The sequence below is a fragment of the Neomonachus schauinslandi genome, chromosome 2 (genome assembly GCF_002201575.2).
Source record: "Neomonachus schauinslandi chromosome 2, ASM220157v2, whole genome shotgun sequence".
Taxonomy (NCBI): Eukaryota; Metazoa; Chordata; class Mammalia; order Carnivora; family Phocidae; genus Neomonachus; species Neomonachus schauinslandi.
Genome location: NC_058404.1, coordinates 60,267,094 through 60,290,939, shown reverse-complemented (window position 1 = coordinate 60,290,939; position 23,846 = coordinate 60,267,094). Strand labels below are relative to the sequence as shown.

General features: G+C 38.0%; 1 protein-coding gene across 1 annotated transcript in view; it reads left to right on the top strand.

Moving 5' to 3' along the window:
• Nucleotides 1–23,846, top strand: part of ANXA10 (annexin A10) — an 89,773-nt gene that overhangs the window by 22,515 nt on the left and 43,412 nt on the right. Inside the window, exon 3 of the mRNA XM_021698745.1 lies at nucleotides 13,138–13,232. Within this exon, the coding sequence (XP_021554420.1) occupies nucleotides 13,138–13,232 (95 nt within the window). The remainder of the gene's footprint in view (nucleotides 1–13,137; nucleotides 13,233–23,846) is intronic.

Genomic DNA, 23,846 nt, shown 5'->3' with positions numbered 1-23,846 from the left:
TACAGTGAATATGGAGGTGCAGATATCTTTATGAGATAATGATTTCATTTACTTTAGATAAACACCCAGAAGCAGGATTGCTGTATCATTCTGTTTTTAATTTTTTGAGGAACTTCCACACTGTTTTCCATTGTGGCTATACCAATTTACATTCCTACCAATGGGAATTCCCTTTTCTCCACATTTCTTCTTGTCTTTTTGATAATAGTCATTCTAACAGGTGTGAAGTGATATTTCATTATAGTTTTGATTTGCATTTCCTTGATGATTAGTGATATTGAGTAGCTTTTCATGTACTTATGGGCCATTTTTATGTCTTCTTTAGAAAAATATCTATTCAGGTTCTTTGCCCATTTTTAATTAGATTATTTGGTTTTTGCTATTGAGGTATGAGATTCTTATGTATTTTAGATATTAATCCCTTATCAGGTATATGGTTTGTAAATATTTTCTCCCTTTCTGTAGATTGCTTTTCCATTCTGTTGTTTCTTTTGCTCTTCAGAAGCTTTCTAGTTTGATGATGTAGTTCCACTTGATTTTTGACTTGGCTACTGTGTTTTACTTAGAAAAATCAGAAAGCAAAAAAATACTCTAAAGCAAATGAAAATGAGTAGTTTTAACAAAAATTGTCTTAAATTGTATAAAAATTCACCAATCACACTAAAAAGGAATAACTCTCAGTTAATATTCCTTAATAGTGCAGTCCAGTATCCTTACCATTAGAAGCTACCTTCCCAAGCTGTGCAGTCTTAGAATAACTGTGTTCATTTTGTCTCAATTAACATATGTAATTCCCAAATCATCCCTGTGAGATGCTAGACAACTGGAACTATTTTTAACCTACATGCCTAATTCTTGACAAAGCTACATCAAGTCAAAATCTTTTTTGAAACAGTCAGTGCTATTTAGAGTGGACGTCCTTGCTTTGTTCCTTATCTTTGTCCCCATTAAGTATGTGTTCCCTATAGGTTCTGCTGAGAGTTTTCATCTTAAACAGGTGTTAGATTTTGTCAAAGGCTTTTTCTTCATTTGTTGATACAGTCAACAGTTTCTATTCTTTATTCTATTGATGTAATAAATTATGTTAATTGATTTTCAAATGTTGAGATAAGACTTGCATACCTGAAAGAAACACCACTTGGTCATAATGCACAATTCTTTTTGTACAGTATTGAATTCAATTTGCCAATTTTTTTGAAGAATTTTTACATCTGTGTTCATGACAGATATTGGTCTGTAGTTTTCCTCTCTTGTAATGCTTTCTCTGGTTTTGGTAGTAGGGTAATGCTGACCTCATAGGATGATTTAGGAAGTATTCCCTCTGCTTATATCTTCCGGAAGAGACCGTAAACAAACAAAAGAATCATATAATTTTATTCTTTAAAAGTTTGGTAGAGTTCACCAGTGAACCCATCAGGGCCAGGTGCTTTCTGTCTTGACAAGTTATTTAATATGTGTTTAACTTCTTTAATAGATATAGGCCTATTCATACCATCTATTTCTCTTTGTGTAAGTTTGGGTAGATCGTGTCTTTGAAGAAATTGATGCATTTCATCTACAGTATCAAATTTATGGGCACAGAGTTGTTCTTAGTATTCCTTTCTTATCCTTTTCATATCCATAGTATCTGTAGTAATGTACCCTCTTTCATTTCTGATATCAGTAATTGTATCTTCTCTCTTTTTTCTTAGTTAACCTGGCTAGGGGCTTATCAATTTTATTGATTTTTTCAAAGAATGAGCTTTCAGGTTAATTGATTTTCTCTAGCAATTTCCCATTTTCAATTGAATTTATTTCTACTCTAATTTTCATTGTTTATTTGCTTTGGCTTACTTTAGACTTAATTCATTCTTTTATTCAATTTCCTAAGGTGGAAGTTTATATTCGTGATTTTAGGTATTTATTTCCCACATATTTATTCAAGGCCATAAATTTTCCTCTAAGCATTTCATTTCCTGCATCTCACAAATTTTAATAGTTTATATTTTCATTTTCATTTAGTTTGAATTTTTTAAATTCTCTTGAGTCTTTTTTGTGTTATTTGCAAGTGTGTTGTTTAATCTCCAAAAATTTTAGGTTTTCCATCTATCTTTCTGTTATTGATTTCTGGTTTAATGCCACTGTGGTCTGAGAGCTTATTTTGTATGGTTTCTATTATTTTAAACTGGTTAAGGTATATTTTATGTAGTCTATCTTAGTATTACATGTGAGCTTGAGAACAACAACAATCTGTTGTTGTTGGATGAAGTATTCTATAGATATCAATTATATCAAATTGATTGATGTTATTGATTTCAAACATGTGCTTTTAAGTTTTCTGCCTGCTGGATCTGTCCGTTTATGATAAAGAGGTCCTAAACTACTGATAAAATAGTGGATTCATCTGTTTCTTCTAGCAGTTCTATCAGTTTTTGCCTCATGTATTTTGATGCTCTTTTATTGGGCTCACATATATGAAGATTTATAATATCATCTTGGAGAAGTGGCCCCTTTATCATTATGTAATGGTTCTTTTTATCCCTGATAATTTTCCTTCTTCTGAAGTTTTTTGTGTTAAAATTAATATAGCTACTCCAGCTTTTTTTTTTTTCAATATGTTAGCATAGTATATCTTCCTCTACTCCATTATAATCTATCTGTGTGGACCACTCAGTGCTATTTAGATATAATTTGAAATTTTAGTAATAATTATTTTCTTGCTTAGTAGACCACTTTTACCTATTTGACCATATAATCAATGTTTATTATTCACAGATTCCACATATGCTAATTTGTCTACTCATAAAATTCATTCATAACACCAAAATCAACATTTGCAGTACTTTCATGGTCATTAACAGGCATATGCAGAGAGGTGTAAACTTTGAGTCATCAGAGTGCATAGTCCAGCTGAGATTAGACAAGATGATGCTTTCCCTTTTTGTTTCAGCTCTTACACTATTAACAAGTGTCCTTTTTGTGGTTTATTTAATGCTACAATTTTTTTGTATCTTTATGCTTTTTGTTGGTGATTGTGTTCTTTAAAATGCCCCCCAAATGTTGTGATGAATGTTCCCAAGCACAAGAAGAAATATTACAGAGAAAATATCTGCATCAATAAGCTTCATTCAGACATGAGTTCTAATGCTGCTGGCCATGAGATTAATGTTAATAAATCACTAATATAGTGCATCCAGAAAAAAAAAGATAAAATTCACTGTCTATGCATGAAGCTGCCCAGAAAAATGTTCAAGTAAAATCTGTTCTAAGTTATAAAGCTATGGAAAAGCAGCTAAATTTGTGAGTTCATGAGAAAAAAGCTAATAATATAAAAAGTGTAGTGATCAGCTTTCTCTTGAAAGTAGTGATAGATGCCTTGCATGTTTCAAAAGGTGATACGGTGGGGGGAGGAGCAAGATGATGGGGGAGTAGGAGACCTAAATTTCATCTGGTCCCAGGAATTCAGCTAGATAGTTATCAAACCATTCAGAACACCTACGAACAAAACAGGAGATCGTAGAAAAGAATAGCAGCAACACTCTGAACAGAAAAGCGACCACTTTCTGGAAGGTAGGACGTGCGGAGAAGTGAATCTGAGGCAATATTCGGGAAGACAGACGGCGGGGGAGGGGGCCTCCATCAGCCACTACCGACAAGTGATAGAGCAGTGGAGCACAAAATCGGAACTTTTAGAAGTCTGCTCCGCTGAGGGACGTCGCTCCAGTGGCTAAGCAGGGGGTGGAACCCTCGCTGGGACAGTGTGGTCTCAGGACCCTCGGAGTCACAGAAAGACCAGGGGTGCCTGAGTGTGACAGAGCTCCCAGGTATTGGGGCACGGAAGCTGGCTGCAAAGACAGAGCAGAGGAGTGGGCTCTCAGCTTGGGGTTATCATAAACAGTGATCCACGGCACAGTCAGGCCTCTGCTCTTCCAGCAGAGACCCAAGAAGCTGCAGATCCAGGGAGATTCCCCTTCCTCCCCCGGGAAGAGAGGTGCGAGAGTGCACCGCAGGAATCTGCTGGTTTTGGAGACTCCACACGGGGTCATGAGCCAGAGATAGGAACGCTCGGTCACAGGCCGGGTGAGCACGGAGTGCAGCCGTGGACCGGGGAGACAGGAGTGATTGACTGCTTTTTTCTGGGGGCACACTGAGGAGCAGGGCCCCGAGTTCTCGGCTCCTCCAGAGCGGAGATTGGGAGGTGGCCATTTTCACTCTCATCCCCAAAGCTGTACGGAAAGCTTGCAGGAAACAAAAGCTCCCGAGAGCAAACCCGAGCAGATTACTTAGCCCGGACCAGCAAGGGCGGGGCAATTCCCCCTCCGGCAAAGACATTTGAGAACCACAGCGACAGGCCCCTCCACCAGAAGATCAGCAAGCATAGCCAGCCAAGACCAAGTTTGCCGATCAATGAGAATGACAAGACTCCAGGACTAGGGGAATATAGCACATAGAATTCATGGCTTCTTTCCCCCCCTGATTCTTTAGTCTTTCAAAGTTAATATTTTTAATTTTCTTTTTTTTCTTTTTCTATTTCTTTTTTAAATTTTTCTTTTTCCCTTTTTCAACCAACATCTTATCAGTCCCTTTTTTAAAAATCTTTTTTATTTTTCGTTTTTAGAGTCATATTCTATCCCTTCATAGTAGTTAACCTTATTTTTGGTATATATATAAGTTGCTCTCTCTTTAAAATATGGGATACATTTTCTTCAAACAGACCAAAATATACCCTAAATCTCTAGTGTATGGCTTTGTTCTAGTCTCCTGCCTGATCACATTCTCTCCCTTTCTTTTTTTTTTCTCTTCTTTCTTTTCTCAACCAACTTCTTATCTTATCAATTCCTTTTATAAAATCTTTTATAAATTTCATCTTTACAGTCACATTCCATCCCTTCATCATATTTACCCTTATTTTTGTATATATATAAGTTTTTCTTTCTTTAAAATTTTGGGAGACACTTTCTTCTAACAGACCAAAAGACACACAAAATCTAGTGTGTGGCACTGATCTATTCAACAGCCTGATCATATTTGATCATATTCTTTATTTTTTTATCTTTTTCTTTTTCTTTTTTTTCTTTCTTTTTTCTTTCTTTCCCTTTCTTTTCCCCCATTTCAAGTCTCTTCTGATTTGTTTAGTGTATATTTTTCTGGGGTCCTTTATACCCTGTTAGCATTTTGTTCTCTCATTCATCTATTCTCCTCTGGACAAAATGACAAGATGGAAAAAATTACCTCAAAAAAAAAAAAGAACAAGAGGCAATACCGACTGCCACGGAACTAACCAATACGGACCTTAGTAAGATGTCAGAACTAGAGTTCAGAATGACGATTATAAAGATACAAGCTGGGTTTGAAAAAAGCATGGAAGACACTAGAGAAACCCTTTCTGGAAAATAAATGAAATAAAATCTAACCAAGTCAAAATCAAAAAAGCTATTAATGAGGTGCAATCAAAAATGGAGGCTCTAACTGCTAGGATAAATGAAGTAGGAAAGAATTAGTGATATAGAAGACCAAATGATGGAAAATAACAAGCTGAGAAAAAGAGAGATAAACAACTCCTGGATCATGAAGGCAGAATTCAAGAGATAAGTGATACCATAAGATGAAACAATGTTAGAATAATTGGGATACCAGAAGAAGAAGAAAGAGAGAGAGGGGAAGAAGGTATATTAGAGCAAATTATAGCAGAGAACTTCCCTAATTTGGAGAAGGAAACAGGCATCAAAATCCAAGAGGCACAGAAAAGCCCCCTCAAAATCAAAAACATCTACCCTGACATCTATGGGTAAAACTTACCAGTCTCAGAGACAAAGAGAAAATCCTGAAAGCAATCGGGACAAGAGATCTGTAACCTACAATGGTAGAAACATTAAATTGGCAACAGACCTATCCACAGAGACCTGGCAGGCCAGAAAGGACTAGCATGATATATTCAGAGCACTAAATGAGAAAAATATGCAGCCAAAAATACTATATCCAGCTAGGCTGTCATTGAAAAAGTTTCCAGGACAAACAAAAACTAAAGGAATTTGCAAACACGAAACCAGCTCTACAAGAAATATTGAAAGGGGTACTCTAAGCAAAGAGAGACCCTAAAAGTAATATAGACCAGAAAGGAACAGAGACAATATACAGTAACAGTCACCTTACAGGCAATACAATGGCACTAAATTCATATCTTTCAATAGGTACCCTGAATGTAAATGGGCTAAATGCCCCAATCAAAAGACACAAGGTATCAGATTGGATGAAAAAACAAGACCCATCAATATGCTGTCTGCAAGAGACTCATTTTAGACCCAAAGACACCTCCAGATTGAAAGTGAGGGGGTGGAAAACTATTTACCATGCTAATGGACACCAAAAGAAAGCTGGGGTGGCAATCCTTATAACAGACAAATTAGATTTTAAACCAAAGACTATAATAAAAGATGAGGAAGGACACTATATCCTACTTAAAGGGTCTATCCAACAAGAAGATTTAACAATTGTAAATATCGATTCCCCTAACATGGGAGCAGCCAATTATATAAGCCAATTAATAACAAAAGCAAAGAAACATATTGACAACAATACAATAATAGTAGGGGACTTTAACACCCCCCTCACTGAAATGGGTAGATCATCTAAGCAAAAGATCAACAAGGAAATAAAGGCTTTAAATCACACACTGGATCAAACAGACTTCACAGATATATTCAGAACAGTTCATCCCAAAGCAACAGAATACACATTCTTCTCTAGTGCCCATGGAACATTCTCCAGAACAGATCACATCCTAGGTCACAAATCAGTTCTCAACCAGTACCAAAAGATTGCAATCATTCCCTGCATATTTTCAGACCACAATGCTTTGAAACTAGAACTCAATCACAGGAAGAAAGTTGGAAAGAACTCAAATACATGGAGGCCAAAGAGCATCCTATTAAAGAATGAATTGGTCAACCAGGAAATTAAAGAAGAATTTAAAAAATTCACGGAAACTAATGAAAATGAAAACACAACTGTTCAAAATCTTTGGGATGCAGCAAAGGCAGTCCTAAGAGGAAAGTATATAGCAATACAAGGCTTTCCCAAGAAATAAGAAAGGTCTCAAATACACAACCTAACCCTACACCTAAAGGAGCTGGAGAAAGAACAGCAAATAAAGCCTAAACCCAACAGAAGAAGAGAAATCATAAAGATCAGAGCAGAAATCAATGAAATAGAAACCAAAAGAACAGTAGAACAGATCAACGAAACTAGGAGCTGGTTCTTTGAAAGAATTAATAAGATTGATAAACCCCTGGCCAGACTTATCAAAAAGAAAAAAGACCCAAATAAATAAAATCATGAATGAAAGAGGAGAGATCACAACCAACACCAAAGAAATACAAACAATTATAAAAACATATTACAAACAACTATATGCAGGCAAATTAGATAATCTAGAAGAAACGGATGCATTCCTAGAGATGTATAAACTACCAATACTGAAACTGGAAGAAATAGAAAACATGAGCAGACACATAACCACTAAGGAAATTGAAGCAGTCATCAAAAATCTCCCAACAAACAAGAGCCCAGGGCCAGATGGCTTCCCAGGGGAATTCTACCAAATATTTCAAGAAGAATTAATACCTATACTTCTGAAACTGTTCCAAAAAATAGAAATGGAAGGAAAATTTCCAAACTCATTTTATGAGGCCACCATTACCTTGATCCCAAAACTAGACAAAGACCCCATCAAAAAGGAGAATTACAGACCAATATCCCTGATGAACATGGATGCAAAAATTCTCACAAAACTACTAGCCAATAGGATCCAACAGTACATTAAAAGGATTATTCACCATGACCAAGTGGGATTTATCCCTGGGCTGCAAGCTTGGTTCAACATCCACAAATCAATCAATGTGATACAATATATTAATAAAAGAACAAGAACCATATGATGCTCTCAACAGATGCAGAAAAAGCACTTGACAAAGTACAGCATCCCTTCTTGATCAAAACTCTTCAGGCTATAGGGATAGAGGGGACATACCTCAATATCATAAAAACCATCTATGAAAAACCCACAGCGACTATCATTCTCAATGGGGAAAAACTGAGAGCTTTCCCCCTAAGGTCAGGAACACGGCAGGGATGTCCACTATCACCACTGCTATTCAACATAGTACTAGAAGTCCTAGCCACAGCAATCAGACAACAAAAAGAAATAAAAGGCATCCGAATCAGCAAAGAAGAAGTCAAACTCACTCTTTGCAGATGATATGACACTTTATGTGGAAAACCCAAAAGACTCCACCCCAAAACTGCTAGAACTCATACAGGAATTCAGTAAAGTGGCAGGATATAAAAATAATGCACAGAAATCAGTGGCATTTCTATACACCAACAACGAAACAGAAGAAAGAGAAATTAAGGAGTTGATCCCATTTACAATTGCACCCAAAACCATAAGATACCTAGGAATAAATCTAACCAAAAAGGCAAAGGATCTGTACTCAGAAAACTATAAAATACTCATGAAAGAAATTGAGGAAGACACAAAGAAATGGAAAAGCTTTTCATGCTCATGGATTGGAAGAACAAATACTGTGAGGATGTCTATGCTACCTAGAGAAATCTACACATTTAATGCAATCCCTATCCAAGTACCATCCACTTTTTTTCAAAGAAATGGAACAAATAATACTAAAATTTGTATGGAACCAGAAAAGACCCCGAATAGCCACAGGAATGTTGAAAAAGAAAAGCAAAGCTGGTGGCATCACAATCCCAGACTTCAAGCTCTATTACAAAGCTGTCATCATCAAGACAGTATGGTACTGGCACAAAAACAGACACATAGATCAATGGAACAGAATAGAGAGCCCAGAAATAGACCCTTAACTCTATGGTCAACTCATCTTTGACAAAGCCGGAAAGAATGTCCACTGAAAAAAAGACAGTCTCTTCAACAAATGGTGTTGGGAAAATTAGACAGCCACATGCAGAAGAATGAAAATGGACCATTTCCTGACACCACACACAAAAATAGACTCAAAATGGTTGAAAGACCTCAATGTGAGACAGGAGTCCATCAAAATCCTAGAGGAGAACACAGTCAGCAACCTCTTTGACCTCAGCTGCAGCAACTTCTTCCTAGAAACATCGCCAAAGGCAAGGGAAGCAAGGGCAAAAATGAACTATTGGTACTTCATCCAGATAAAAAGCTTTTGCACAGCAAAAGAAACAGTCAACAAAACCAAAAGGCAACCGACAGAATGGGAGAAGATATTTGCAAATGACATATCATATAAAGGGCTAGTATCCAAAATCTATAAAGAACTTATCAAACTCAACACCCAAAGAACTACTAATCTAATCAAGAAATGGGCAGAAGACATGAACAGACATTTTTCCAAAGAAGACATCCAAATGGCCAACAGACACATGAAAAAGTGCTCAATATCGCTTGGCATCAGGGAAATCCAAATCAAAACCTCCATGAGATACCACCTCACACCAGTCAGAATGGCTAGAATTAACAAGTCAGGAAACGACAGATGTTGGTGGGGATGCAGAGAAAGGGGAACCCTCCTACACTGTTGGTGGGAATGCAAGTTGGTACAACCACTCTGGAAAACAGTATGGAGGTTCCTCAAAAAGTTGAAAATGGAGCTCCCCTATGACCCAGCAATTGCACTACTGGGTATTTACCCCGAAGATACAAATGTAGTGACCCAAAAGGGTACGTGCACCCCAATGTTTATAGCGGCAATGTTCACAATAGCCAAACTATGGAAAGAGCCAAGGTGTCCAGCAACAGATGAATAGATAAAGAAGATGTGGTATATATACACAATGGAATATTATGCAGCCATCAAAAAAAAAAAAACATGAAATCTTGCCATTTGGAACGACATAGATGGAACTAGAGGGTATTATGCTAAGCGAAATAAATCAATCAGAGAAAAACATGTATCATATGATCTCACTGATATGAGGAATTCTTAATCTCAGGAAACAAACTGAGGGTTGCTAGAGTGGTGCAGGGTGGGAGGCATGGGGTGACTGGGTGATAGACATTGGGCAGCGTATGGGCTATGGTGAGCTCTGTGAATTGTGTAAGACTGTTGAATCATAGATCTGTACCTCTGAAACAAATAATACGTTATATGTTTAAAAAAAAAAAGATAGTAGGAAGGGAAAAATGAAGGGGATGATTCGGAGGGGGAGACAAACCATGAGAGACTACAGACTCTGAGAAACAAACTGAGGGTTCTAGAGGGGAGGGGGGTGGGGGGATGGGTTAGCATGGTGATGGGTATTAAAGAGGGCACATATTGAATGGAGCACTGGGTGTTATACGCAAACAATGAATCATGGAACACTACATCAAAAACTAATGATATAATGTATGGTGATTAACATAACATAATAAAATAAAATTTTTTTTAAAAAGTGATACAGCATAAAAACTATTAAACTTTCAGGTGAACAAGTTCTGTAGATCAGTAGGCTATAGAAGAATACCTCCTTAAGATATTCTTTAAAATCACCTCCTAAATTTTATACAGGAAAGCATATGAGAAAAAAAGGATTTCAATGCTGATGAGACAGGCTTATTTTTTTAAGGACGTTGGCAAACAAACATATATGTTGTAAATGGCATTTCTGTTGACAAAAATATTGTGATCAGAGGTTGTAGAAATCTGTATTTCCCCTCAGAGCAATAGTTCAGCATGTATTAATTCAGTGTTCATAACAACTTTGTAGGAAACTACCACAAATAACAAGAATCACTGTGTATCATAGAAGCCTATAAAATTGCCATGGTTTGTTATGCCAGGCTTTTAGTTAAACCAGAAAATAAAAGAATTACCTAGAAATTCTTGTCAGAATGCAACAGAATAAGAAAAACTTAAAATGACTGTAAAGGAGAAATCAAACATTTTATTATGCACAGAGTATATTGTTTGTATCTCAAAATCTAAGCTAATCAATGAAAAAGTTATTAAAAATAATGAGAGTTCAGTAATTTTTTTGAATACAAGGTAATTTTATGTTTATAAAATTCAATGTCACTTATTTAATTAAGCAATTATGTGTTAGGAAACAAAATAAAAATAAAGTAACTTTAATGTCAATATAAATGCAAATATGAGTATTTTTTAACAAAATAAAGTCTCTTGCCATTTATAAAAACTCCACAAACCTTTACTAAATCTTTTAGAAAAGAAAAACTGAAATAATTCAGCAGATATAGTGACAAAAAGACAACTTTTCAAAATGGATTCCTAAATTTACAGTTATTTTAATTAAAAACTTTTAATAAAGTTTGGAGATTCATATAAAATTAATCTGAAATATCCTGGTAGAATAAATGAGCAAGAATTGCTATGAACACTTTGAAAAATGGAGATTCAGTCAGAGAGGTAGGTTGTAGATAATCTCAACAGAACAACACAAAAAAACAGAAGACTATAATAATAATATAAATATGAAGACAGTAAGAATAGCAATGGATATAACTGAAAAAATCTTCTCTTTATTATTAAAAATTTGTCCCCTTTGGAATTCCCATCATGCAGTTAACAGACTCCTACAGAACTCCTTAGTGTCCTTTGAGTCCAGGGCATTAACAAGCCAGCCCCAGGGCGATATGTTGCTCTATGCCTCTCACAAACCAGAAATTTCAGTGTTTGGAGCTGATTCTATGCCTCCCTCCTTCCATTTTACACATCCTATCATTTCTCTCACCTGCATAAAACACCCTGCTCTTTCTTTTGTTTCACAGGGCATAGTTAATCTATGTAAATCCTAGTCACTAGCCCTCATTCACTAGATATTTCAGCACCTGACAGCTTTCCTAAGAACCAAGGGCATCCAGGATGACTTTAATTTCCAAAAAGATGATCTGCTTAACATCCTAGCCTTTCAATTCCTTTTTCTCCTCTTCTCCATTAAATATCTACTTTTGTCAAAGAAAATTTGTAACACAGAATTAAACAGGCAAGGAAGACTTTATTCAAGACTATTGCAACAGAAATCAAGACTTTAGCAACAGAGGAAAGAACTCAATTCCTCTGAAACAAAGGGCAAGAGAGTTTTTAAGCACACAGGGGGAGATGAGAGACTAGTTGAAAAGTACTGGAAACACTGGGAGTTGGGGGTGTTTGTCAATGCAATTAGGTCATCTGTTTTTGCTAATCAGTTCTTAAGAAAGTTAGGTTCCTATCTACCCACAGAGACTAGGAGATAGGGAGTCTATCTTTCTTGATGATTATATTTCAAAGAGATGGCTCCCAATATTTTGGGAAAGACATTTCTGGACTGTAAAACTGGCAAGTGATTGGCAGATTTATATCTCAAAGGAGTAAAGAAGAATTTATAATACAAGTTTTCCAAAGTAAGTGCTCTCAGAAAAGGGGGATCAAGGCACACAGTCACAAAGAAACCTATCTAAATTTTAGTCAAGCTGAGGGAAATGTTCAGGCCTTTTTGGTCACTCTACTATGACTATAGTTAGAGCTAAATTTGTCTAAACTAGTTGTGCATTCAGGTGTTACACCAGTGCAGCGAGTTGGCATATAAGGAAACAAAGGCCTCATACAGCCCAGAAACAACCTCAGTTACAGGAGAAAGAGGCCATATTCCATGCCAACCATAAGAGGTTCACACAGTCCCTCAAAAGGTTACACAGCCCTTGCTCCTACTTTCATACTTCCCTTGTCCATTACTCTTCCTTCTTCTGGAGGTTTTGAACTGTAGCTGTTATTTTTGTCTTAATGTATGTTCATTATAAATTCTATCTCCTTAACTGTAAAATGAGAAAGATGTTGTACCCATTTAAATACTAATCAGCTTGAAGGTCAAGGAAGCCTTTTTTTGGTGGGTAGGAAAGGTGGCTGAAGAAAGACCATATTTTTATTCTTCTGTATTTTTTCATTGGATCTTTTTAAAGGAAAATCTGTAGGCATACAGGCACCAAAATGAGAGATAGGAAGAACCTAGCCTTCATCAAGCGTTGCTCTGTGATTTCCAATTTTAGTTAAAATTGCAAACTGCTTTAAAGTACCATCAGGTACTTTATGCCTACACCATAGTTTTTGATCCTTAGATAATGGCTTCTTCCAAACTACAGAATAGCAACTTTACTAATCTTCCAATATTATTCTTTTCCAGGCTGTGACAAAGACATGCTGATCAACATTCTAACTCAACGCTGTAATGCACAAAGGCTGATGATTGCGGAGGCATACCAGAGTGTGTATGGCCGGGTAGGGTCTCTTCATCTTGACCTGTTTCTAGGGCAAACTCCTGGGAAATCACAACCCTTTCAGAAAACAGATACTGTTATTCTTTTCAGTCTCACAGATTACAAAGATCTCAGACTCTACTGTATGTCAGAAACAGTTCCTATGCCTCTACCATATTTCAAGGAATGTAAGAAAGATGTATCTATGTGTGAGGTATGTTCACACTTACAGTGACTCCATCAGTCCTCTCTCAAAAATCATTCAGCTCCATAAAATGAAAGTTCTGATAGTCTTACACTGCTAGTTGGTCCAATTAGGCTAAAATGTTGCTCTGGAAACACCCCTGTGTCAAGCTTTAGGGAAGGCATAGAAAGGGCTAATGATCACTGGGGTCAAAAAAATAAGATCTTTCCTGCAATTCTCCACAGGTCTTCACCTAACTCTCAACCAAAGTGAATTCTGACTAGCTTTTCTTCTCACAGCATGCAGTTGTAGAGACCATTAAAAAAGAATGGCAGTTAAAAATAGTTTAAGGCAATAAAACTATCCACAGTGCTTTAAAGTAATCACATTCTAATTTCAAAGCAAGTACCATTAAAGATTCCTTTCTTTTGTTATGCATTTAAACCACAGATTCAGAACAAAAACTCTTCAGGCCAAAGGGCCTGAAATGCAATTACTTTGTCAACTGAGCATTACTGATGAAACACTATCATAAAACTTTCTCTGTAGAGTTAGCTCTTATAAATTCACTCCATCTCTAAACCTCAGTCTTTGAACAGCTATAATACATGAAATAAAGGATAGCTCTCTGTTGTAAAATAAATTAATAATCGAAGAAGCTACCACTACTAGTTATATTAGTTGAATTTAGCCATAAAAGGAAACCAGTTATGCTTTTTTTTTTTTCCAGGTGAAACTGCTATCGTAGCTTATATTCCTATGATACCAGTGCTAGTTTTCTTTTGAAAGAGAACATAGGGCGCCTGGGTGGCTCAGTTGGTTAAGTGACTGCCTTCGGCTCAGGTCATGATCCTGGAGTCCCGGGATCAAGTCCCACATCGGGCTCCCTGCTCAGCAGGGAGTCTGCTCCTCCCTCTGACCCTCCCCCCTCTCATGTGCTCTCTCTCATTCTCTCTCTCTCAAATAAATAAATAAATAAATCTTAAAAAAAAAAAAGAAAGAGAACATAAAAACTATAAAAGTTCTAGCATCACTAATCTAATATTGTTTTAATATGCATATGTCATAAGAATGGTCATTTTTCAGTGTTTTTTTTAACCCAAACGTTTGCATACATCTTTGCATTTTATACATCAAGTTAATTTAGGTTGAAGGCATTACTTTACTATATTCTACAAAATTACACTAAAACAGATTAAAACATTAAGAAATGAGATACTCAAGGAATGTAAAATACATTGAACAATTTATACTCTCAAAGGTCTCAAAGTTTGTTAAACTCTACCTTCTGTTGAACAATCTGTATTGCATGGAAATCTTGGCTAACAACACAATCTCACCAGTGGAAGACAATGAGTCATGCTGGCCCCTTTCCTCCAAAATATCCTTGTCTTACAGTCAGTTATCAAGCCTTGAAAATTATTTTTCCTCTCACATTTCTCTCTTCTTCTCTCACTTACGCAGTCTTGATTCATTTGGTACCCAGACTAATGTGAAACTTATAACTGGTACCAGCTACCTTCGTGCCTTCCCACTCTGGTCTAGCCTCCACAATGAAGCCAGAATGATTCCAAATCTAGATTTCTGCCTCCCTCATTCTATCCCTGAATGTTTATCTTATTTCTGCCTCACAAATATCCACAGGTCCATGGAATAAACCAATACCTACCCAGGGCATACAAAGCCTTGCTTACCTTGTTTCTGTTCTCCATTTTATTCCCTCTCCCCCTTCACACACCACCGACTGCAGCCAAACTGAACTAGTTGTACTTCTACAAATTAACTGTGCCTGCTCCCTTACCTGTAATCAGGGTGTTTTATCTATTTCAATGGCCTGACTCCCCCCCTCCACAAGCTGCACACCTGCCCATTGTCCCAGACACCGCACACTTCCTCACACCACTAACCCTAAACAGAGTGGAATGGACTCGTGCTGCTACTGCATTCTTTACAAAATTTCCCCCCGCCCCCGCCCCCGCCCTGGTACCTAATGACACATTAGTGAGCTTGTTTATATGTGTTTCCCTTTACCCGAGTCTAAATCCTCAAAAGTTGGAATGCATTTCATCCAGAAAGTTTAGCACAAGTGTCTATTTAACATGCCAAGATTGCTTAATTATGTTTATTGAAAGAGTGTGAAGGCATAGTTTTGGCTGCTCTTATAAACCTTTTCTGCCTGTCACACTCACCCTCTGCCCTGGGCTAGGTGCTTCCTGCTGGGGGTCCCAGAATTCCCTGGACATACTGCTACCATGGCCTTGACACACTGGGTTGTGTTGGTTTACTTTTTTCTCTTGATGACTAGACTGTAATCCCCTAGAAAATCAGGGACCAGGTTATTTGCTACTATCCCTCCAGAGCTCAGCCCAGGCTCTAACATAGAAGATGAATTTCATTTACAGAATAAGGGAATCTAAGAAATTATATTTTGCTTATTTACATTTTTGTTTAAAAAAAAGGAGGGGATATCCCTGTGTTATCCACTTTATACTTTTGTTATCTTCTGCTATCTTTCCCTTGCTGTGGTGAGAGTTTATAGATTTCCTGTATGTTAGTCTTTGATATTTTTATTTTTTATTAATATGGATAATTAAGATTTGACAGAATTATTTTTTTTAGCTGCTGAGCAAAGTGCAAGTCTAAGCATGCTTCATAAATACTTATTACTTGATATTTTACATTAGTGAAGAGCCACTGAATTTCATCAACCACTTTTCCTCACCCAAAGCACACTAATCCCTATTCTCAAATGAAAAGCCTTTTGGAATGCCTCTGACAGACATATTTATCAACATAATTTTTTTAAAGATTTTATTTATTTATTTGACGGAGAGAGACATAGTGAGAGCAGAAACACAAGCAGGGGAAGTGGGAGAGGGAGAAGCAGGCTTCCCGCTGAGCAGGGAGCCCGATGCGGGGCTCGATCGCAGGACCCTGGGATCATGACCTGAGCTGAAGGCAGACGCCTAACGACTGAGCCACCCAGGCACCCTTTTTTATTTACTTATTTATCAACATAATTAACGAGGTCACTCCTATCTTCCACACCAAAGTAAGTACTAGGCTATAGCCAGGCAGTGAAACCAAGGGAACAATAAAACACCTCTGGGGCTAGGCGGAGAAACTATACATATCTGATAAGTTTAGCAATTAGACAGGGATTCCTGAATGGGGTTCAAATTCAACCTTGCAGTAATTTATTCTCTCAATGTTCATCTGAAACAGGGATAATCAGCTCTGAAATATCCTGGCATCTGGAATTCATTAAAATTGTGGTGTTGGTTATATAATTTAGTGCAGAGGCTAAGCTGCCCTGAGTCACACAAAGTTAGAACTTAAACCAAGGTTATCTGGCTCTAAATCATGTCTTTCAAAGTTTCTCAATAACACCTGCTGTTTTCAACTGAATAAATACCAGATTTAACAAGAGCAGGTATCTATACCGTTAACTCCCTCATATTCTTCAAGGCTTTGCTCAATGCCGCTACTCAAGAGGGCCTAATCTGATTGCCCTTTTTAAAACTGGCACCTACCCCAAAGCCTATGCCAGCACCCCAGATCCCTTCCACCTATTGTTTTGGGTTCTTTTCTATAACACTCACTGCCTTCTAATATTCTACATAATTTATTTACATATAATTATTATTTATTGTTTGCCACCTCTCCCTAATATAAGCCCCACAAGGACAGGAATCTTTGTTTGGTTCACTAATGTGTCCAAAGCACTTATGACAGTGGCAGGCACATAGCTGGTATTGCAGACTCAACTGCAGCCCCTCAAAATTTAAATGCTGAAGCCCTAATCTCCCAAAGTAACTGTGTTTAAAGATAGGGCATTTCGGGCGCCTGGGTGGCTCAGTGGTTAAGCGACTGCCTTCGGCTCAGGTCATGATCCTGGAGTCCCTGGATCAAGTCCCGCATCAGACTCCCTGCTTCTCCCTCTGACCCTCCCGACCCTCCCCCCTCTCATGCTCTCTCTCTCTCAGTCTCTCTCTCAAATAAATAAATAAAATCTTTAAAAAATAAATAAAAAATAAATAAAAATAAAATAAATAAAATAAAATAAAAAGATAGGGCATTTAAGGAGATGATTAAGGTTAAATGAGGTCATGGGGGGGGCTAATTCTATAGGACTGCTGTTCTTAAAAGAAGAGACAGAGATACCAGCAGTGCACGCACAAAGGAAAGACCATGTGAGGACACGACAAGAAGACAGCCGTATATAAGCCAAAAAAAGATGCCTCACTAGAAACCAGCCCTACCAGTACCTTGATCTGGGACTCCCAGACTTCAGACTGTAAGAAAATAAATTTCTTTGGTTTAAACCACCCACTTATGGTTAGCTGTTAGGGCAACCTGAGCAGACTAATGCAATTGATACTCAATAGAGTGATGTGGGGAGAAGTTTAGATGATAGAAGAGTAGGGGTATTCTAAGCTTGCCTCATCCCTCAAACACAGCTAGTTAAATATCAAATCATTTTGAACACCCAAGAAATTTATCTGAGGACTGCGAGATCAAAACTGCACAACTAGAGATAGAAAATCAGCCACATCGTGGAAGACAGGAGCTGTGGAGAGTTGATTTTGGGGAGGAAAGAATCACAGGTGCTGTGAAGGGGAAGGAACCCTGATCACAGAGAAGCGAGAGAGAGAGAGAGAGAGAGAGAGAGAGAGAGAGAGAGAAAGCGCACACAGGGGATTGCACAAGAAAAATTCTTCCCCAAAACCACTGACCGGAAAAAGGAGAGGGACTATCTACCACAAGATTTTATAAAGAGTGGAGCACAAAGTCTGAAGTTTTGGTGGTCCACACCATCGCCAGGGTCATGCCTGATGGGCTTGGCAATGCTCCGGTGGGAGAGGAAGGTGGAAATCTGGGAGTGGGCAGCATGGTCAGAGGATACCCTGGGCCACACAGGGAGAAACATTTCCCCTGTTTGGAGTGCATTTGGGAATGGTAGCACAGCCTCTCTAGGGACAAAAATACTGGTGGTGCCAACATGCTGCCCTGTTCCCTAGCATAGGAACAAAAAAGACCGGCTGGGGACAGCAAACCTTGGTGCCAGCTTTTTGGCTGCGCTTTACCATAAACTTAGAATGGTTGAGGGGCGCCTGGGTGGCTCAGTTGGTTAAGCATCTGCCTCTGGCTCAGGTCATGATCCCAGGGTCCCGGGATCAAGCCCCACTTCAGGCTCACTGCTCACTGGGGAGTCTGTTTCTCCCTCTGCCCCTCCCACTCCCACTGGTGCTCTCTCTCTCTCTCTCAAATAAATAAATAAAATATTAAAAAAAAAAAAACTTTGAACAGTTGCATGGTCACACAACCAATTTCTGGGACAAACCAGCACCAGCTACAGTGCGGCGAGACCCTCTCCTATAGGATCAGCATGGATCCTTACCCCACAGATCTCTAAAATTTGGAGTTGTGAAACTCACTGTGTGCCTAAGATAAAACACAGAAGTATTGTGCCACTTGGCAAGTGGACAGCTCCGATGCAGGCAGGGATCTGACAGAAGCCAGGGACACAAGAGAGGTGCTTGTTTGTTCTTCTTTGAGGGCTTCCTGAAGAGTAGCAGATGTGAACTCCCTGCTCTGTGGACAAGAGAGAAAGAGACAGGCAACTTCATTTCCCACTATCTCCCCAGCACTGACTGACTTCAGTGAGCAAAACAGCATCATCCAATGGAGGCTGGAGCCACTTACATCAGCCCCACCCCCCCCTGCGCCCTTTAGGTGTATCTCCATAGGGCAAGTCTACCTGAGAATCAGCACAACAGGCCCCAACCCCAGAAGAGTAGCACAAACCCCTTATAAGCACCAAGTCTACTGATCATAGAGTGCTGTAAAACTTCAGCTTTAGGGGAAACAGGATCTAGCTTCCTTTTTTTTTTTTTGATATAGCTTCTTTTAACAAGCAGACCAAAACACACCTAGGATCTAGCTTTTTTTTTTTTTTTTTGGACCTCTTTATATAGCCATTACTCTCAGGAGCAGGTATACAACAGGCTTTCCTAACAATCACACACACACACACACACACACACAAAGTGACCCAGACAGAATGACAAGATGGAGGAATTCACCCCAAAAGAAAGAACAGGAAGTCATGGCCGGGGATTTAATCAATACAGATACAAGTAAGATGTCTGAACCAGAAATTAAAACAATAATTATAAGGATACTACCTGGGCTTGAAAAAAGCAAAAGAGACCCTAGATAATCCCTTATTGAAAAGATAAGAGAACTAAAAACTAGTCAGGCCAAAATAAAAAATGTTATAACCGAGGGGGCGCCTGAGTGGCTCAGTCGTTAAGCGTCTGCCTTCGGCTCAGGTCATGATCCCAGGGTCCTGGGATCAAGCCCCATGTCGGGCTCCCTGCTCTATGGGAAGCCTGCTTCTCCCTCTCCCACTCCCTCTGCTTATGTTCCTTCTTTTGCTGTGTCTCTCTCTGTCAAATAAATAAATAAAATCTTCAAAAGAAAATGTTATAACCGAGATGCAAAACTGAATGGATGTAATTATAAGGATGGACGAATCAGAGGAATGAATCAGTGATGAAGATAAAATTATGAAAAATAATGAAGCTGAAAAAAAAGAGGAAAGAAAGGTAGTGGGTCACGAATCTAGACTTAGGGAACTCAGTGACTCTTTAAAGCACATTAACATTTATATTATAGAAGTCCCAGAAGAAGAAGAGAAAGAAAAAGGAGCATAAGGTTTATTTAAGCAAATTATAGCTGAAAATTTCCCTAATCTTGGGAAGGAAACAGACATTGAAATCCAAGAAGCATGGAGAACTCCCATTAAATTCAACAAAAGCCAGCCATCACCAAGACGTATTACAGTCAAATTCACAAAATTCATAGACAAGGAAAGAATCCTGAAAGCAGCAAGGGAAAAAAAGCCCTTAACCTGTAACAGAAGACAGACTAGGTTTGCAGCAGATCTGTCCACAGAAACTTAGCAGGCCAGAAGAGAGAGTGTCATGATATATTCAATGTGCTGAATGGGAAAACTACGCAGCCAAGAATACTTTATGCAGAAAGGCTATCATTCAGAATAGAGGGAGAGATAAAGAGTTTCCTAGACAAACAGAAACTAAAAGAGTTCATGACCACTAAACCAGCCCTGCAAGAAATATTAAAGGAGACTCTTTGAGTGGGGGAGGGGAAGAGACCAAAGGAACAAAGACTAGAAAGGAACAGAGAACATCACCAGAAACACCAACTTTACAGTTAACACAATGGCACTACATTCATATCTTCCAATAATCACTCTGAATGTAAATGGACTAAATGCTCCAATCAAAAACATAGGGTATCAGAATGGATAAAAAAAACATGACCCGGGGTGCCTGGGTGGCTCAGTCGTTAAGCGTCTGCCTTCGGCTCAGGTCATGATCCCAGGGTCCTGGGATCGAGCCCTGCATCGGGCTCCCTGCTCCGTGGGAGGCCTGCTTCTCCCTTTCCCACACCCCCTGCTTGTGTTCCCTCTCTCACTGTGTCTCTCTCTGTCAAATAAATAAAATCTTTAAGAAAAAAAAAAAAACATGACCCATCTATATGCTACCTAGAAGAGACTCATTTTAGCCTAAAGACATCTGCAGATTGAAAACGAGGGGATGGAGAACCATCTATCATGCTAATGGACAACAAAAGAAAGCCAGAGTAGCCATACTTATTTTGGACAAACTAGATTTTAAACCAAAGACTATAACAAGAGATGAAGAAGGACATTACATCATAATTAAGGGGTCTATCTATCAAGGAAATCTAACAATTGTAAATATTTATGCCCCCAACTTGGGAGCATCCAAATATATAAATCAATTAATAACAAATATAAAGAAACTCATTGAAAACACTACGATAACATTAGGGGACTTTAACACCCCACTTACAGCAATGGACAGATCATCTAAGCAGAAAATCAACAAAGAAATATGGCTTTGGATAACACAATGGACCAGATGAATTTAACAGATCTATTCAGAACATTTCATCCTAAAGCAGCAGAATACCCTTTTTTTTTTTTTTTGAATGCACATGGAACATTCTCCAGAACAGACCACATACTGGGTCACAAATCAGTCCTCAACAAGCCCTCAAAAAGACTGAGATCATACCATGCATATTTTCAGACCACAATGCTATGAAACTTGAAGTCAATCACAAGAAAAAATTTGAAAGGACCAGAAATACATGGAAATTAAAGAATATCCTACTGAAGAATGAATGGCCTAACCAGGAAATGAAAAAAGAAATTTAAAAATACATTGAAGCAAATGAAAATGAAAACACAACAGTCCAAAACCTTTGAAATACAGCAAAGGCAGTCTTAAGAGGGAAGTATATTGTAATACAGGCCTACTTCAATAAGCAAGAAAAGTCTCAAATATACAACCTGACCTTATCCCTTAAGGAGCTAGAAAAGGAACAGCAAATAAAGCCTAAAGCCAGCAGAAGAAAGGAAATAATAAAGATTAGAGAAGAAATAAATATATAGAAACAAACAAACAAAAAAAAACAGTAGAACAGATCAGTGAAACTAAGAGCTGGTTCTTTGAAAGAATTAATAAAATTGATGACCCCTAGCCAGACTTATCAAAAGGAAGAGAGAAAGGAGGCAAATAAAATCATGAATGAAAGAGGAGAGATCACAACCAACAGCAAAGAAACACAAACAATTACAAGAGAATATTATGAAAAATTATACGCCAACAAACTAGGCAATCTGGAAGAAATAGACAAATTCCTAGAAACATACAAACTACCAAAACTGAAACAGGAAGAAATAGAAAACCTGAACAGACCCATAATCAGCAGAGAAATTGAATCAGTAATCAAAAATCTACCAACAAACAAAATTCCAAGGCCAGATGGTTTCCCAGGGGGATTCTACCAAACATTTAAAAAAAGAGTTAATACCTATTCTTCTCAAACTGTTCCAAAAAAATTGAAATGGATGGAAAACTTCCAAACTCATTCTATGAGACCAGCATTACCTTCATTCCAAAACCAGATAAAGACCCCACTAAAAAGGAGAATTACAGACCAATATCCCTGATGAACATGGATGCAAAAATTCTCAATAACATACTAGCAACTCAAATCCCACAGTATATTAAAAGGATTACTCACCATGACCAAATGGGATTGATTCCTGGGCTGAAGGGGTAGTTCAATATTCACAAGTCAATCAATGTGATACATCACATTAATAAAAGAAAGGTAAGAACCATATGGTCCTTCAATAGATGAAGAAAAAGTATTTGCCCAAATACAGTATCCTTTCTTTTTTTTTTTTAAGATTTTATTTATTTATTTGAGAGAGAGAGGGAAACAGCATGAGAGGGGAGAGTGTCAGAGGGAGAAGAAGGCTCCCCGCCGAGCCGGGAGCCTGATGTGGGCCTCGATCCCAGAACTCTGGGATCATGACCTAAGCCGAAACCAGTCGCTTAATCAGTTGAGCCACCCAGGCGGCCCTACAGTATCCTTTCTTGATAAAAACCCTCAAGTAGGTATAGATGGAACACACCTCAACATCATAAAAGCCGTATCAAAAGACCCATAGCTAATATCATCTTCAATGGGTAAAAACTGAGGGCTTTTCCTCTATGGTCAGGAACAAAACAGGGATGTCCATTCTCACCATTACTATTTAACATAATACTGGAAGTCCTAGCCTCAGCAATCAGAAAACACAAAGAAATAAAAGGCATTCAAATCAGCACGGAAGAAGTCAAACTTTTGCTATTTACAGATGACATGATACTCTATGTAGAAAACCCAGAAGACTCCACCAAAAAATCGCTAGAACTAAAACATGAATTTGGCAAATTCACAGGATAAAATCAGTGTACAGATATTTGTTGCATTTCTATACACCAATAATGAAGCAGCAGAAAAAGAAATCAAGGAATCAATCCCATTTACAATTGCACCAAAAACAATATACCTAGAAATAAACCTAACCAAAGAGGTAAAAGATCTCTACTCTGAAAACTATAAAACACTTATGAAAGAAATTGAGGAAGACACAAAGAAATGGGAAAACATTCCATGCTCATGGATTGGAAGAACAAACATTGTAAAATGTCTATATTACCCAAAGCAATATATACATTTAAAGCAATCCCCATCAAAATACCAACGGTATTTTTCACAGAGCTAAAACAAACAATCCTAAAATTTGTATGGAACCACAAAAGACCCTAAATAGTCAAAACAGTCCTGAAAAAGAAAAGCAAAGCTGGAGGCATCAGAATTCCCAGACTTCAAGGTACAGACTACAGAGCTGTAGTGATCAAGACAGGTATGGTACTGGCACAAAAACGGACACATAGATCAGTGGAACAGAATAGAAAACCCAGAAATGGACACACAACTATATGGTCAACTAATCTTTGACAAAGCAGGAAAGAATATCCAATGGAAAAAAACAGACTT